This window comes from Sorghum bicolor, chromosome 4 (assembly GCF_000003195.3).
Source record: "Sorghum bicolor cultivar BTx623 chromosome 4, Sorghum_bicolor_NCBIv3, whole genome shotgun sequence".
NCBI classification, from domain to species: Eukaryota; Viridiplantae; Streptophyta; class Magnoliopsida; order Poales; family Poaceae; genus Sorghum; species Sorghum bicolor.
This window is the reverse complement of record NC_012873.2, coordinates 59,995,559-60,013,781: the sequence shown is the minus strand read 5'-3', so window position 1 is coordinate 60,013,781 and position 18,223 is coordinate 59,995,559. Positions and strand designations below refer to the sequence as shown.

Here is an 18,223-nt window from a genome sequence, read left to right as displayed (position 1 = left end):
GGTCGCACAGGGAGATCTCATTCAGCAGGAAGGACCAGTGGGCCGCTATCCCAGAGCCAGGTCGTTTCCCTCTGATCCTGGACCCTTGCATCAACAGCATCAGATTCGAGCGCGTGCTCGTGGACGGGGGAAGCTCCATCGACATCCTCTTCCGCAACAGCCTGCCCGCTCTCAAGATATCTCCTGCACAACTAAAACCCTACGATGCCCAATTCTGGAGGGTTTTGCCAGGTCAGAGCTCAGTGCCCCTCGGACAGATAACATTGCCTGTCCAATTCGGCACACCCGACCACTTTCGGACAGAGTTTATCAACTTCGTGGTCGCGGACTTCGACGGGACCTACCACGCTATACTGGGTCGACCATCACTGACAAAGTTCATGGCAGTCCCGCACTACTCATACCTGGTACTTAAGATGCCTACGGAGAAGGGTGTCCTAACCATCAGAGGCAACGTCTATACCGCGTATACCTGTGAAGAAGAGAGCTTCAAGATCACCGAAGCAATAGACCTCTCAATCCGCATGGCAGAAACAGCAACCCAAGCCGCGCAGCTACCCCCCGACCAACTTCGACTACCAGAGCAGGAGACAGCCAGGAAGAATTCAAAATCCAAGGAGTACAAGGAAGTACAGCTGGTCAACGGTAGCCCCGAAAAGACGGCCCTCATCGGGGCCAATCTGGATCCAAAATAGGAAGACGCGCTCGTCAGGTTTCTAAGGGACAACGTGAGCGTTTTCGCATGGAAACCCGCAGACATGCCCGGCGTCCCACGAAACCTGATCGAGCACTCCTTAAATGTCTGGAAGACCGCAAGACCAATCAAGCAAAAGCTGCGACGGTTCGCTCGTGACAAAAAGGAGGCTATTAGGACAGAAATAACACAGCTTCTAGCAGCCGGATTCATAAAAGAAGTATATCATCCCGATTGGCTCGCCAATCCGGTTCTTGTACGCAAAAAGAATAATGAATGGAGAATGTGCATTGATTACACTGATCTCAATAAACACTGTCCTAAAGATCCTTTTGGTCTCCCTCGCATCGACGAGGTGGTCGATTCAACAGTCGGATGCGAACTCCTCTCTTTTCTAGATTGCTACTCTGGTTATCACCAGATCTCGCTAAAGGAAGACGATCAGATAAAAACATCCTTCATTACTCCTTTTGGCGCATACTGCTACACGACCATGTCCTTCGGACTCAAAAACGCCGGAGCCACTTATCAACGGGCTATCCAGCAATGCCTCCACGACGAGATTCGTGATGACCTCGTCGAGGCCTACGTAGACGACGTGGTCGTAAAAACAAGGGACGCAAGCACCCTAATCGACAACTTAGATCGAACTTTCAAGGCGCTTAATCGGTACAAGTGGAAGCTTAACCCCAAAAAGTGCATCTTTGGTGTTCCTTCTAGTCTACTACTCGGCAACGTTGTCAGTCGCGACGGCATACGACCAAACCCTTCAAAAGTAAAAGCAGTACTCGACATGCGGCCACCCAAGAATGTCAAGGATATTCAGAAGCTTACCGGATGTATGGCCGCCCTCAGTCGCTTCATCTCAAGACTAGGAGAAAAAGGCCTCCCTTTCTTCAAACTCTTGAAAGCGTCGGAAAAATTTTCTTGGACAGAGGAAGCCGACACCGCATTCACTCAGCTCAAGACTTTTCTCACTTCGCCACCTGTCCTTACAGCGCCTCAGCCCGATGAAGACCTACTCCTTTACATTGCTGCAACCGACAGGGTTGTTTCCACAGCAATAGTGGTCGAGCGAGATGAACCAGGTCATGCCTATAAGGTCCAGAGGCCCGTTTACTTCATAAGTGAGGTCTTAAACGAGTCCAAGGCCAGGTACCCACAGATACAAAAGCTCATATACGCTATCCTAATAACGTCAAGAAAGCTGAAACATTACTTCGACGGCCATCGAGTCTCGGTGACCACCAGTTTCCCTCTCGGGGACATTCTGCGCAATAAAGATGCCAACGGCAGAATCGTAAAATGGGCAATGGAGTTATGCCCATTTTCCCTGGAGTTCTAGAGCCGCACCACAGTTAAGTCTCAGGCCTTGGTCGATTTCATTGCTGAGTGGATGGATCTCAACGAGCCTCCCATTCCCGATGTCTCCGACCACTGGTCAATGTTCTTTGACGGGTCCTTGAACATCAACGGTGCCGGCGCTGGGATACTGTTCGTGTCGCCTAACAAGGACAAACTGCGTTACGTCCTTAGGATCCTCTTTCCGGCGTCAAACAATGTCGCCGAATACGAAGCGTGCCTGCACGGCATAAGGCTAGCCGTTGAGCTAGGAGTCAAACGCCTCTATGTCTATGGCGACTCTGCTTTGGTTATCAATCAGCTCAACAAGGAATGGGACGCAACCCACGAAAAAGATGGATCTCTACTGCAAAGAAATTCGCAAATGGGAAACCAACTTCTACGGCATAGAGCACATCCATGTGGTCCGATAAGAACCAGGCAGCAGATGCGTTGTCAAAGTTAGGATCATCTCGGGCCCAGATCCCGCGGGGTATTTTCGTCCAGGACATCCACGAGCCCAGCGTAGGCTCCTCCCTGGTCGACAAGCAACCCACTGAGGCAATGCTCATAGACGATGCCACTCCGACAACCGGTGGTCATGATTGGCGTACCCCGTTCATCAAGTATATAACGGACGGGACAGGCTTTCAGGACAAGACAGAGAACGAGCGCCTCATTCGACGGTCAAAGAACTACATCCTGGTCGACGGCAAACTTGTGCGAAAAAACGCAAGCTCTGAGGTACTGCTCAAATGCATATCCCAGGATGATGGTATCAAGCTCCTAGAAGACATACATGCTGGATCCTGCGGCAATCATGCCGCATCCAGAACGTTGGTCGGAAAAGCCTTCCGGGCAGGTTTTTATTGGCCAACCGCGGTCAACGACGTAGAAAAGTTGGTCTGACACTGCGAAGGATGTCAGTTTTTCGCTAAGAGGACCCACGTACCTGCTCATGAAATTTAAACCATCACGTCGTCCTGGCCCTTCGCTTGCTGGGGGCTTGACATGATCGGGCCATTTAAACCAGCTCCCGACAACTTCAAGTTTGTTTTCGTATTAATCGACAAGTTCTCCAAGTGGATTGAATACATGCCTCTGGTCAAAGCAACCTCCGAGAAGGTTGTAGAGTTCCTCAATCAAATCATACACAGATTCGATATCCCAAACAGCATAATCACCGACCTGGATACTCAGTTTACTGGCACCACATTTTGGGACTTCTGCGATGACAGAGGCATAGTCATAAAATATGTGTCGGTGGCTCATCCACGGGCCAATGGTCAAGTTGAACGCGCAAACGGAATGATCATTGACGCCCTAAAGAAAAGGCTGTACACCGAAAATGATAGAGCACCCGGTCGATGGATGAAAGAGTTACCTGCCGTGGTCTGGGGCCTCCGAACTCAGACCAGTCGAAACACAGGAGTATCTCCCTACTACATGGTCTACGGCTCCGAGGCAGTCCTGCCGTCTGACATAACCTTCGGATCTCCTAGGATCGAACACTTCGACCAGGCGACAGCCGACAACGCCAGAGAACTCGAAATCAACTGCATGGAGGAAAAGCGTTTGAATTCTTGTCTCCGAACAGCAAAGTACCTCGCGGCAGTCAGGCGATACCACAAGAGGAACGTCAGGGACCGTTCCTTCGTGGTCGGCGACCTGATACTTAGGTGGAGAACAAGCCAAGAGGGAATGCACAAGCTCTCCACTCCCTGGGAAGGACCCTTCGTGGTCGCCGAAGTCACACGACCCACGTCCTACAGATTGGCATACCCAGACGGGACACGCGTGCCTAACTCTTGGCATATAGACAAATTTCGACGATTTTACCCATAAGTTCTAATAACTTTCGCTTGTAAATATCTTATAATTGTCAATAATAAAGTTTTCTATTTTTTGCCTATACTTTGTTGCACGCAGAACTCTTGGCAAACCTTCTGCAATGGAAGCTCCTAGCGACTACAAAGTCGAATACGGTGACACGTCACTCAGAAAGTTGTACAGCGCTCAAAATAACAGTCATGACAAAAGCAAACTTCATTACAAACTTTACATACAAAGTTTACAATAAATACCCTGACGGGCAGACGCTAGTCTATTCCTACAGACTACCCTATCGGCCTAACTGCTCGGGCTGATCACCCGTTTGGCCCTGCTGCCCGGACGAAGGGGTCGGGGCCACCGGTGCCTGGCTGGTCGAGACCGCAGGCGTCGACCGCCCATCTCTCGCAACGGACGCGCCCGACAGCTCCCTGGCCGACCTGTCTGAGCCTGGCTGGTCGGGGGGAGTGGCCGTTCCGCACAGATTGATGTCGCCGATCACCATCGACGACAAGTCCAACAGACCACCCCGAAGCTCGTCCGCCTCCTGCGGGCCGACCTCCTTGGGGTACCCCTTCTCCAGCCTGGACAAGTCGACCAGGGGGTAGTGGGCGCGCACCATGCTAAGGACATGCGCGCCAGCGAACTCCCCAGCGTCCTTCACAAATTGCTGGAGCCAGTCCCACGCCCGTTGCGCCTTCTCCACCGGAGTCAACTTCGGCGCGCGGGGCTGGCTCTCCGGGAGCTCGGGACTGATCAGATCAAGGACCGGGGATACTCCCTTCCAGATCTTACAACAGTTGACCTTTCAGGAGTCCCGGTCCTTGACCAGCTCATCCAGGTGTTTCTTGGCGTTCACCTTGAGCACTGCAAGTCAAAGCAGGACGTTATCTTCGACATATCAAAAGACAAATGGGGTGACAAGGGGCAGATAACGAGGCGATGCGTATTACCAGATAACTCCCGGTCCTTACGACCCAACTCCTCTCCTGTTCGACGCCCGGACTCCAGCGCACCAGCGAGCTCTTGGCTGAGCTGCTCCTTCTCCTGCCGGAGGCGCGTCACCTCCTCCTCCAGGTCTAAATAAATCATAACCTGGTCAGCAAAGCAAACTGCACAGATACACGCAGGTGCTCGGAGCACGTGCCTAACCTTCTCGCTGACGGTACTGGTCGGCCAAGCGACGGGTAAGCTCGAGACGATGCTCCTCTTGGGCATTCATCTCGGCCACTTTTTCCCCAACCTCCGATCGCAGCCGGTCCACCTCCGCGGCCAGGGCCTTGTTCTCGGCCACAACGCCTTCTATTTGGTCGAAGCACCGTTTCCGGTACTTCGCCGTTTTCATCGCGCCCTACAAAACGAACATATGACAATCAAGCAAGACAACGCACAGAATGTACAATAGCGCAAAGAACCGCTTACCTTGACTTCGTCGACGAGGCGTTTGGCCGCGCGCTCGACCCTGGCAGCCTCCTCGGTCTCGGCGAGCTCCTCATGCCCGATGAAGTGATCCCCGCGTTGGCGCCACACATACACGTGTTGGCGGCCATCGCGGGGACGACCTTCAATCTCCTCCACCTCGTCGTCGGAGGCCGCCTGGGTTTCCTCCTCAACCGTCGTATTGCCCCCGGTAGCAGTCGAAGGCATTACTGGCCCCCGGGCCAGACCCGGGGATCCAGCAGTCGAAGCGGCCCTGCTCGGGGCGGCGTGGGGACTTCGCTCTGCTCGGCGGGAGGAGGGGTTGGGGCTCTCCCCTCCCTTTCTGTGGCGTTCGCTGGGGGAGGTGCCCCTGTAGCCTTCTCAGCCTTGGCCGGGCTGCTCGCCGTGGTCGGTGCCGCGGCAGGGGGCTCCTCGGTGCTCACAGGCACAGCTGCAGCCGCAGGCTGCTCCGTGGTCTGCGGCGCCGCATCTTCAGCAGCGCAGGCAGGCTCACCCGTCCCCTGGTCGGTGGCATGGCCGGGGTTGACATCCGACGTCGCGCTAAAAGAACAAAAGTATAATATAAAAAACAAATGCCAAAATACGTAATTCGAACACTTACAGGTCCGATCGACGGTGGGTCGCGGTGAACCTCCTCGTCCGGCCAGCTGGCACCTGCGCTCCCATCTCGACAACGCGCGGTGCAGGAGGGTCGCTGGCCACCCGATCAGTAGTGGCCGGTGCACTATTTGGGCGGCTCCGAGGACGTCGAACTAGCGACGGTGCGGCCTCCTCCTCGTCGTCGTCGTCGTCAACAATCCGCACGAGCCGACGGCGCTTGGCGCTTGGCTGCTCTCTGCCGGCAGTGTCGCCGCCGGCGACGGATCCGCAGGCATTGGCCTTTTCCCCGCCACCCTTTCCTCGGTGGTCGGGACAGGGCGGGCTTGTTCCTCCTCACTGCTGGTGTAATGAGTACACCGAGCAGCGTCCTCCTGTGGCGGGACTTCTCCCGCAGGATTCTCCATCCCCGGTGCCAGTGATATATACACTGTGCACCGGTCGACAACGCCGATCTGCAAAAGCAACAAAGATGAGTCAGCTGCAGACAATATACGAATGCTAAAACAAAATAATCTGCAACATACCTTTGGTGCTGGTCGTCCTAACTTGAAGGCTTGCACCCGATCACTGCCACAGATGAAGCCTCCGTCCGCGAAGTTGAACAGCTCGTTCAACAGCTGCTGTACCTCCGCCTTCTCCAAGATCTCCGGTCGCATCCTAGTCGGGTCCACGCTTCCGGCATACTCGTACGCCGAGTGCACCCTCTTCTGGCAGGGCATCACCCGACGACAAATGAAGTTGCCGACCACGCCAAGCCCGTCCAGGCGCGACCAGTCGATCAGCTTTATGAGATCCGCCACTTGACCGTCGAACTCCGGGCGGTCGGTCCAGCTTACCCTCTTCTCAGGAATGTATCCCACGTCGCAGAACGTGGAGCTGCCCGGTTCCTCCCTGATGTAAAACCACTTCCTATACCATTCGGTCAAGGAAGTGTTCCATGGACAGTGCAGGTAGCGGTTCTTCATTCCATCACGAAGGTTGAGGTATACTCCACCTGCAACCTTGGAGCCTCCAACCGCTCCCTTCTTCCTCAAGCAGAAAAGATAACGAAAAAGATTGAAGTGCGGCTCTATACCAACATAGGCCTCGCACAGATGGATAAAAGTGGAGATAAGGAGAATTGAGTTCGGGTGCAGATTGCAAATCCCGATCTCATAATACAAAAGAAGACCTTGAAGAAAGGGATGAACAGGAACCCCAAAGCCCCTCTTAATGAAATCCTCGAACACGACGATCTCACCGGCACGAGGGTCGGGGAAGCTCTCCGCTTCCGGCGCTCTCCAGCCGCTGAGCTCCGAGCTATGCAGGAGTCCCATCTCGACGAGGTCACCGAGGGACTTGGTGGTGCTGCCGGACTTTTTCCACTCCCTGGCCATCAATTCGGCCCTTTTCTTGGAGTCGCTCTTCGCCATTGGAGGTGAGGAAGTGGACTTGGGCTACGAAGATGAAGGTGATTGAAGGAGGCAAAAGAGGAAGGCCTGATGGCAATGGCAGGGTAAGCAGTGCAGGCGGAACTGTCCAGCTCTTATAACCCGCAGCTCCACCCCTCCCACTTCCTGTATTCTCGGGAAGTGGGCGGGCCATGCGGCGGATGCGGCGTTTCGGTTTTCAATGATTATAGACAATTAATGCGGAGGAGTTTTCGTACCAATTGATGGTTTCCTTTTTTCAAACCACGCAAAGGGCGGCTGCACAGTTGCCAGGCGCAACTTTTCATGCATCCATCTGACACACCAACAGAAGGTCTCGTCACGTCAACTTTAACTGGAAAGATTTTTTCAAAAACAAGAAGACACATATGGCAGAGAGTCAACAATCCGGGGACTGCACCGACCACCGAGCACTTGATGCTCGGGGACTGGTCGATCAGTCTATCAACTCGGACGCCAAGGACTGCACCGACCACCAAGCACTTGATGCTCGGGGACTGGTCGCCCAGTCTATCAACTCGGATGCCAAGGACTGTACCGACCACCGAGCACTTGATGCTCGGGGACTGGTCGCCCAGTCTATCAACTCGGACGCCAAGGACTGCACCGACCACCGAGCATTTGATGCTCGGGGACTGGTCGCCCAGTCTATCAGCTCCGAACTTTAATATATCGCACCGACCACTGAGTGCTCGATGCTTGGGGATTGGCTGTCAAACAATTGTACACTCGGGGACAGGAAGATTAGTCTATCCAATTGCTGATGAACTAGTAAATTCAATTTTAATTTTTTAGACCTTGCTACAAGGCTCATACTTCGCCTTCCAGCAAGCTCGGGGACTACATCGGTACGATGCATCTGGCGATGCATCTCAGTTCCAGACTTTCTTTGAGGCCTTTTCTTTTGACCCTGGCACCACGTGCCTACGTCACCTACTACCAGGCTCGAGGACTAAGTGGGCACACTTCACCTTGCGGTGAATATGCTTGCTTTTTTGAGGTTTATACTTTTCTTAAAAGTAAAGTGGGCACACTTCACCAGGAAAGAAATCTTTTTTAATTTAGAGCACCATGCATTCTTCGAACAATCAGCTTCTTCGATGTCAATATTGATCAACTGTCTTTTGAGTTGGTCAAAGTACCGTTGCAACTGTTTGGGCGATTCTTTTGTTTACTGAAGACGTCAAGCCTCACTGATCGAAGAAGCTCAAGACGACGTGTTACATCACAATACATGGTGCTTGGGGACTAGCTGTGGGGGTATAGACCCCTATACCCTTACGGCTAGACTTGGGCCAGGAGGCTTGGCCCATTACGAGACAAGCTCAAGGTTTGATCCGACAGCTTGGAGTTTCGCGCAAGGAAACAAGACGTGGAGATCAAGCAGGATTCTAGTCGGTTAGAATAGGGATTGATATCGAACTATCTATGGCAATTGTAACCGACTAGGATTAGTTTCCAGATCTGTAACCCTGCCCTCCGGACTATATAAGGAGAGGCAAGGGACCCCCCCTAGGACACATTATTCTCTCAACACAAATCAATACAATCAGACGCAGGACGTAGGTATTACGCCAACTCGGCGGCCGAACCTAGATAAAAAGCTTGTCTGTGTCTTGCGTCACCATTGAGTTCGTAGTTTGCGCACCGTCTACCGATAAACTACTACCGTGGGTATACCCCAAGGTAGACTGCCGACCAGCTTTCGTCGACAATTACTATAAAATTATATATCATAATTGATTAGTCATACTTCTTAGGCAATATAAATATTAGTATCTTTACAAATTTGATCAAATTTAAATTTGTTTTTACTTCTCGAGAAATTAGATTTGTATCCACTTTAGAACGAAACACATTGTTTTCTTGTACGCTCATTCAGCTTGCTACATGATTGTCCACCATTTTTTCATTTAATTTATCGTTTATTCTGTTTATATATACAGTTGCTTCATCATCGTTTAATTAGCCATTTTGTAGCCTTTGAACCACTATTTATCTTTTGAAAAAAGCGCTGCTTTTGCTCATGCAGTCAACTTGCTCGATTAAAATATGGGAGATAATTGTTATTATAGGACTCCAAACATATGGCTTCGTTATTATAGGATTTCTAACATCAGCTTTGCTAAAATAGGACTCCAAACATTAACACTTTGTTATACATGACATTATGTACTTTTAAAAAGATTTCTCATCTTAAATACATGTATTTAGTCATGACTTAACATTTTTGCCCTCAGATCTTCAAAACACAAAGCCTAAGGGTAATTAATTAGGAGCGCACCGCACAAACCGCACAGGACGCATTGCATCCATCCAAGACAGACCTCACGTGGGAGGCCCCGAAACGCGACGCCGCTGCCGGCCGACGATAAGCGGAGAGTCGATTCCATGGCGGGCCAGCCACTGCTGCTGCCTGCTGCCGTGCCAAGTCAATATGTCATGTATCGGACGGAGAGAGCAGGCCTCGCCGCTGCCAGCTTTCCAGAGGAATGCATGCATGGCGCGCCGCCACGGCCTCCTCAGCGCGCAGGTCGCTGGTCAGAGGCAGTTTAGGACGACGAACACAAAGAGAGAGAAATTGCAGACGGCTTTTGAAGAGCCGAGGATAAAAATGTCAAGTCATGGCTAAATATATGTATTTGAGATGAGAAATCCTTTTAAAAGTGCATAATGTCATGTATAACAAAGTGTTTATATTTGGAGTTCTATTTAAGCAAAGATAATGTTAGGAATCCTATAATAGTGAAGCCATATGTTTAGAGTCCTATAATAGTAAATATGGGATCGTCTCACGGAGCCTAGCCTCCAAAACAAGCCACTTTAATCCTAGGCTGATGGAATCGCTTTGGCTTAACCTTGAACCCAACCAATCCACAAGCTGGCATGCCATGTCGAGGCCGTAAAGAAGCAACCATTCCTCGTCATCATTCTGTTGTATGGGTCAACAATTCATAGTCCATAAAAAAGTTAATGACTTGTTCAAATGCTAGTATTAACATATTTCTAATGGTTTCGCATAATTATGTCAATAAACAAGGGTGATTTCGAGAAAAAAAACGATCTATCGCCACATTTCGCAAGCAACATCCCGCAACTCTAGTCTAGCGCTAAAACACCCCTCTCCAGTCAGGCCGTCCCGCACCGACGTCAACGGAGACGTGTCACCGGCGGCGGTGAGAAGACTCCAAAACCTTCTAGATTTTTTCCCCGGCCGCAATGGATCTCTGGGAGAGGGCCCGGTCCTTCGCCGGCGAGGCGGCGAAGCGGTCGCAGGAGCTCTCCGCGGAGGCGGCCAAGCGCTCGTCGGCGCTAGTCTCGGAGACGGCGAAGAAGTCCAAGGAGATCTTCTCCGAGACCGCCTCCAAGTCGCGGGAGATCGCCGCCGAGGCCACCAAGCAGGCCGACCTCCTCGCCGGCCAGATCATGCACCTCGCCTCCGACCTCCCTGTGCCCTCGATCCCGCCCATCCCCGCGATCCCGCCTATCGCCGCCGCCGCCTCGTCGGAGTCCGACACCGCCGAGCTTGAGCGCTACGGCATCACCGACGACCTCCGCGAGTTCGTCAAGGGCATGACCTTAAGCACCTTCCGCGACTTCCCACTGCAAGGTGCGAGCGGTGTTTTCGTGGTTGGGTTTAGGGAACTCAGGCTTGCAATTCTCCTCTGACTGGACTTTTGGTTCTGTAGATGAGCCGGAGATGTCTGATGTGCCAACGGTGTCGAATGTGCGTCAGGATCTGAACGAGTGGCAGGCCAGGCATGCCACACTTGTCCTCTCGGCAGTCAAGGTTTTCTCACCATCAAATATCTCCATTCACTAAACATCGGTTTGATGCATTTGTTTGTGTCATTGTGGATTAGTCTGTGCTCCGGTTGATAGATTGGTGAGTGGTGATGAATCCAAGTATGAAAGGCCATACAGTACACATTTGCTCATTTGCAAGTATGATTAAGTACAAATTCAATCCATAAGTCATGCTGGTCAATCAATTGGGGAGCCGGGGACTCAACTAACATTAATAACTTTTCATACTGGTGGAGTATTCACAGGGGGTACTGCCGACCTTATACGATCCCCCTCGAATGGAAAAATCCAATTCAATGAGGATTTGGTTCACCCCACACGTACCCGTCATGGGCAGCCTGCTTTTCTATGCTATATAGACTTGCATGTAACTATTCAGAGTCAGGAGTACTACTGCGATGGCAAAGTTGTAGAAGGCTGAGTTTATAGCATTTGGATGTGCAGAGTGAAGAAACTGGACATGTCATGTGTGACAATAAAACATATTGATGCATTCATCACCGTGATTCTTAAATAATGTTGATTTCGACTCATGGGAGTCATATATGGCATTTATGTTTCCATTGTATTTCTTAGGTTAAGCAATATAGATGAAGCATTGCTGGATATATTAGCAAACGGAAAATGGTAATATGACAATGTGTAAAACTTTGGACAATATGTTACCAAGAAACTCTAGGCATTCAAATTGTGGTTGTGTGTAGAATCTGCAGGGAGTTGCAATTTGGGTAGAGACTGGGTCAAGTAGTGACTAGTGATTGAAGTATGCTGTTTAAAATCGTGGCAGTTACCATTTTGATACTGAATTGAGGTGTCTCTTATTTCGAATCTAATAAGATCCTAAGATGTTTGAAAGGATTTTTCTTTTAACCATGGCCATCCATAACACTTGCTTCCTATTAATATTCTTCCTGTGTATATTGTTTTTTCATTTAACTTGCAATGTGGACCAGCAAAGATCTCTATTTTCCGAACACCTAATGTTATGTTTCTATTAAATCGTGCTGTCTTTTGTTCAGGAAATATCAAAGTTCAGATATGAGCTATGCCCAAGATACATGAAAGAGCGCAAATTCTGGCGGGTATATTTTTTGCTAGTAAACAGCTATATAGCCCCGTAAGTTTGCTTCTTACCCCTGTCTGCTCATGCTGTACACTCTTGATATGTTTTTCCTTTGTTTTTTTTGTCAACCCTGTTCGTGATGCACAATCTTTTGCTATAATGTTGATGGTTCTGTCATTTATTCTTCATGTCACACCTGTCAAAGGACGTTGTAGAATTTTATTTGAATTGGTGTAGTCATTGCTTTTATTTGTGGCATTGTAGTATGTCGATTTTATCCATTAACTGCAATTATTGTTGATGCCATAATCTGTGATGTCCTATCTAGTTGTGCCTCCATGATAGATGCAATGGAGCTTACCTTGAGTATATTTATTATCACATTTGATTTCTTCAAATTTCACATAAATAGTTGATTTTGAACCACTGCTTATTATATTGTGATGTTAGTTTTCTGGCATAATTTTTGTGCATTTAACATGTTTGCTTACTTCAATATAATCCAAATAGGTTTGAGAAGAAATACTTCGAGGAGCTGAAAGTGAAAGCAGAGGAAGAGAAAAAGGATTCCCCGAAGGAAGCATCTCAAGCATCAACAACTGCAGAACCGAAAGACACAAAAGCGCCAAGCAAGTCCTCTTCAACAAATCCAGAACATGATCTGGATGTATTTCTGCTGGGGGATCTGGGTAGCGACGATGAGGGTCCTGGTATGCTACTCACATCCCTGGACCTCGAGTTTCTATCTCTTCTCCAGTTCTTGTATATGACTTTTTTTTGTTCGATTTTGCTTTCAGTTGATGGTGATGATGGGCTAGATGATGACTTTGATAGGATTGATGCGACCACGGTAAGGACAGATGTTCTGTTAAGGAATTACTGTATCCACTACCTATTACCACGATGTAGCTGCATACTACATCTAACAAAACGGTCATACCATATAGAATGTGGAGTGTGATGTTTTGTTATAGCCATCCAAATATGTAGCGTTGTTGCTATTCCATGTAATCTATACATGTTCTTTTTTTTTTTTTTTGAAAAGCATCTATACACGTTCTTTGTCATGCTATGGTAGGCCTGGCTAAAAAGCTTGACATGTTTAGAAGAAGTGAGACAGCTGGTTTTCGCTGCTGTTTTTTTTTTTGACAAGTCTGCTGTTATTTGATTTGTGCTGACAGCACTGCCTGACTGCCTCTCGCTGATGCAGGGTTTGGAAAGTGATGATGATGACAAAATACCAGCAACAGGGAAGGCAGAAGATGCAAAGTAGTTGTCTATGGTTTTCACAATTCGAGAGATGACGACAATGATAGCGAACTTTAGAGTTCCAAGATGATATTGTATATTAGTTGATTGCATGCCATCTATTCATTTGTTCTCTCCCAATAGAGGAATGTTACGCACTTATGGTTATTACAGTTTTGATTTTTTTTACTGAACTCAAGACATCTATATCAATGGTGTGACTCTTTTCTTTTCTTATTAAAACTGTTCTGCATGCTCCCTCCAATCCAAATTGGCTTTCTAGATACATTGCTTGTACCATATATATCTAGACTTAATGTTGTTTTAACTTTTTAAATGATGCATTGCTTATACTATGTGACGCCTAAATACATATTTGTCATGTGTAATTGAGCCAAAACGTCTTTTATAATTTGAAGAAATGGAGATAGTACAAGCCATCTCAAGAAATGCAGGCAGTAAAAAATAGTCTGGTAGGGCTTCTCCTCCGTTATTTTCTATTTGCAAGGGAGGGTCGGCCGAAGCGAGCCAACCCTAGTAGTTTCCACAAATTATGCCGGCCATATGTCTTGATAGCCATACAGCACCCATCAATCGAGGATGGATGTGGCATACATAGCCAACCGACCCTTTTTAGTTTGCAACGGTGCCAAACCACTGCTATTTGAAAGCACCCGCTCGCGCTACTCGTAGCTGAATCCTCGATGTGGGATTAATCCAAGCTGCTTTCCAGTTCCCGTACCTACCGGCTTCGCGAGCTCTTGCCTTCCGGCCTCAATCGCGGGAAAAGGGGAGGTCCGGCCCATGACAGTTTGAGGAATATATGGCCTCTATAGCCCCGCTTCGCTGCTGCAAATAAGACGAACGGCCCACGATGGAAACTCCGTTGTTTCCTTTTTTTTTTTGGTTTTGTTATTAGCAAGCGATTTATTAGGAACTATTGGAGTTGCCTAATGAAACTTATTATTTTCTTTTTTTTTTAAGATGAAAAACGGCTATATCCTCAAGCTTTTGTCTCTTTCACGTGCCTTGTGGATTCTGAAGCACTTGGTTCTTCTCGATCTCAAGCATATTAGCCTATTCACTTGAACTTATCGGTCGAATCTATCAGTTATTCAACAGTACTTTTCTCTTACAACAAATCAACGATCTGTACTTTCTGTAGATGAGCTTAGGATGCCACGAGGCCATAGCGTACTCTCCCCACTGTACAAAGATTGAGAGGGAGGTGGTCGAGCGCTGTGGGTGACCAACCCCTCCAGTTTGTTTGCACTAGTTGCTATGGGAAATATCCCATCACGCAACTAAGGGTAAACTTGATTTGCACTTGAGTCATCATCTTTGCGGAGCAATTTAGGTCGAGGAAAGTAACACATATAAATCATGGTATAGACAGAGCTGCAGCGTGGTCATCAATCAAGTGTGGTAAAAGTTGTGACGTGCAACACATGGTTAGAACCACCTATGAACACAGTTGGCAACAGAATATGCATGATTTGAGGTCGGCTCAACATGCCAAACCCACTGCCTGCATACACCGGGATAAGAGATGAGTCCGAAATACAGTAGAGACGGTAATGGGCATAAGTAGACAAGGCATGTTTGCATCTATACTTTTGCAGGACCATGAATCTACAATACTAATAGACTAATAGTTTGAAATAGGCTAACAGCTAACCAAATTTACTGGTTTGTATAAATAGTAAGAGACGGTAGACAAGGACATACTGACCATATTTGTCAAAAGCTGCAAGGTTGAATTTGTGAGGAAAAGAAGTACAATGGTACATATCCCCAAATCATGGACGTCACACATTGCTTTAACAGGCTGTATGGTACATGACAAGATCAATCTGTATATAAATAACTAAAACCAAGTATCTATATCCTTAAATCATGAAAGGATCTAACAATCAAGATAGTCATGATTGAGGAGCGGCATCCTAAATTATTTCTATGTCTTGGCACACCCAACATTGCAAACCCAATGTCCACTATTTATTTTAATGTTCAAACCACGTCCCATTTACAGTGTGTATATAACGAAGCTGTGCTGCAGTGATTCTGATGGGATGTACAACTATGAATTGAAGGACAAGGGAAATAGCTACAAGTAGTTTTGGATGAGGCACACGAGCCACTTGAAAACAGGATTTAGGTGCCTGCAAACCGGGGAGATGGAAACAAACAGAGGTGATGTACTGATCTAAATGTTCCAGCACTATAAATTGTATTTGTGGTGCATTGATTCTAATCTGAAATCTGAACTAGCAGCAGGTGTAAAGGCATCTACAACTACGAATTTAAGGCCAATGGTAATATGTAGAAGTAGTTTTGGAACAGGGTTGGGTTGTAACATGTTATAGCTAGCATGAACTTGAGAATAGAAATCTAGCATTTTTATCCAACTATTTCCAGTCTATGTTGCAGCAAGCTATAGGGTAACAAAAAAATTATGAAACGAATTGCCAGGGTGCATGTTTCTTTTGCATGAGTAAAATATAAAATTCAGAAAGTGTTATAGGTATGATACCACCCAAGGTAACTAAGTTCTAATTTGTCACTGATTAATGATGATTGACTATGCAGGCAACCTCCTTCTTTATTGGGAATATACAGCGAGTGCTTTTCATGGAAATAGCATAAGGAAACTCTTGTTTCCACTATACAATAAGTGGGGCCAAGTGCACAAACATGGTTCCCTTTTAGTAAGCTCTACATGGAAACTAAAACTATAAGCAAGGCCAAGTGCCTTACCATGAGGCACATGTAATCGTTTTGTTCTCCTGGCATCATGTGCATCTCTTGTACCTTCCTGAGACAAACTTTTTGTATCAAAACTCGATCTACTGCTCAAGGCTGCTCATAACTTGTACGTCAAATGAGGCCAAGTCTTCCCCCATTTATTGTCCCATGATCATCCTTAGACTATTCCTCTCCTCCTTCATCCTAGTATTCTGTAAAAAATAAAAGGTCAGCACGCGCAATTAGTAAACAAAGCAAGTCACAATTAGAGCGAGCAGCATACAGTTAAAAAACTCAAGTCAATATGCACAGTTGGTAATCAGAGCAAGTCACAATTAGAGTGAGCAACATAGTTTAAAAACTCAATAAAAGAAAAACATGGAGAAGGGAAAAAGGAAAGTGATCACAGAGTTTAACTGTAATTTACGAGACGAATCTTTTAAACCTAGTTAGTCCATTGGACAATAATTGTCAAATAAAAATGAAAGTGTTACGGTAGCCAAATCCAAAAAATTTCGCAAACTAAACAAGGCCATAGGGAAGCGTACAAGACAACATGACTCAAAAGAGGACAGGTAAACAACCACGTGGCCCTGTTTAGATTGGAGATAAAAATTTTTTGGGTGTCACATCGAATATGTCGGAAGAATGTCAGAAGGGGTTTTTAGAAACTAATAAAAAAACAAATTACATAGCTCGTCAGGAACTGTAAGACAAATCTATTAAACATAATTAATCTATCATTAGCACATATTGGTTACTGTAGCACTTAAGGCTAATCATGGAGTAACTAGGCTTAAAAGATTCGTCTCGCGATTTTCAACCAAACTGTGTAATTAGTTTATTTTTTTATGTACATTCAATATTCCATGTATGTGTCTAAAGATTCGATGGGATGGATGTAAAAATTTTGGGTGGGGAATTAGCTCTAAGTTCAAGAACGCAATCTCACGCACGTCAGGACATATGCTCCACTGCTCCATCCACTGACCTGCTTTTTATAGATGTTGAAGTATACCATAGGCCGAAGAGCGAGCCGAGCCACAGCGCGCGTCTTCATGAGCCCGCCGCCTTCCTCCGCACTGGGGCCGCCACAGCATCCCCGGCCGCGCCGCACGACACTTGTTGCTGGTGGGCCGGGAGGAGGGGGCGGCGGCCTGGGATTACGGCTCACCAGCTGCCGGGCGGGGCACGGCCGCAAAGCCGCGGCGCTCTGCATGTCGAGAAGGGATACGCCACTTCCAGAACCTCCACGGTGGGGCTGCCGGGCTGGGAAGCTGGACGACAGGCAGTGGCGAGGTCGAGGTGGCGGTGGCGGTGGGCTGTGGGCAGCACGGGCACTGGGGAGCTCCACGGGATGGGATAGCTTCATCTTTGCCGGGTGCGCGTTGGGCAGCACGGCCACTGGCCACTGGGGAGCGCCAGTCCAGGGGATGGGGAGCTCCAGTCCAGGGGATGGGATAGCTTTGGCCTTGTTTAGGACTTTAGACGTTGTTTAGTTTCAAAAAAAATTACAAAAGACTTCATATTCCTATCACATCAAATTTTACGGCACATACATTGAGTATTAAATATAAATAAAAATAATAATTAATTATACAGTTTGCATATAATTTGCGAGACGAATCTTTTGAGCTTAGTTAGTTTATGATTAGATAATATTTGTCAAATAAAAACAAAATTGCTACAGTGTCTATTTTACAAAAATTTTTGGAACTAAACGAGGCCTAGTTACAAATTTTTTTTTATAAAATAGATATTGTAGTATAATATTGTCTAATTATAAAATAATTAGATTTAAAAGATTCGTCTTATAAATTATAAATAAACTATGTAATTAATTAGTTTATTTTATCTATATTTAATGTTTCTCGTAAGATTTGATGTGATAGAAAATTTTGCAAAAATTTGAAAAGGAACCAAGTCCTTTATCTCCGACGGTGTGCAGCGTTTATAGCATTGCAACTGCTCCGTTCAACGGGACATGATCACGGGCCCGCGTGTAAGGTGGGTGGACCGTGGACG

At 47.4% G+C, this 18,223-nt stretch overlaps 2 protein-coding genes across 2 annotated transcripts; one reads left to right on the top strand and one right to left on the bottom strand.

Moving 5' to 3' along the window:
- Positions 10,415-13,718, top strand: LOC8071747. The gene is made up of 6 exons (XM_002454309.2): positions 10,415-10,945; positions 11,025-11,125; positions 12,162-12,259; positions 12,716-12,915; positions 13,003-13,055; positions 13,416-13,718. Exons 1-6 carry the CDS (start codon positions 10,555-10,557, stop codon positions 13,476-13,478), a joined length of 906 nt encoding a protein of 301 aa, XP_002454354.1. The 5' UTR covers positions 10,415-10,554; the 3' UTR covers positions 13,479-13,718.
- LOC110434982 (SH3-containing GRB2-like protein 3-interacting protein 1) lies at positions 15,949-17,664 on the bottom strand. Its single transcript, XM_021460153.1, has 2 exons — positions 17,190-17,664; positions 15,949-16,410 (listed from the first exon to the last, which is right to left on the bottom strand). The coding sequence occupies exons 1-2, from the start codon at positions 17,568-17,570 to the stop codon at positions 16,357-16,359; spliced, it is 435 nt and encodes a 144-aa protein (XP_021315828.1). The 5' UTR covers positions 17,571-17,664; the 3' UTR covers positions 15,949-16,356.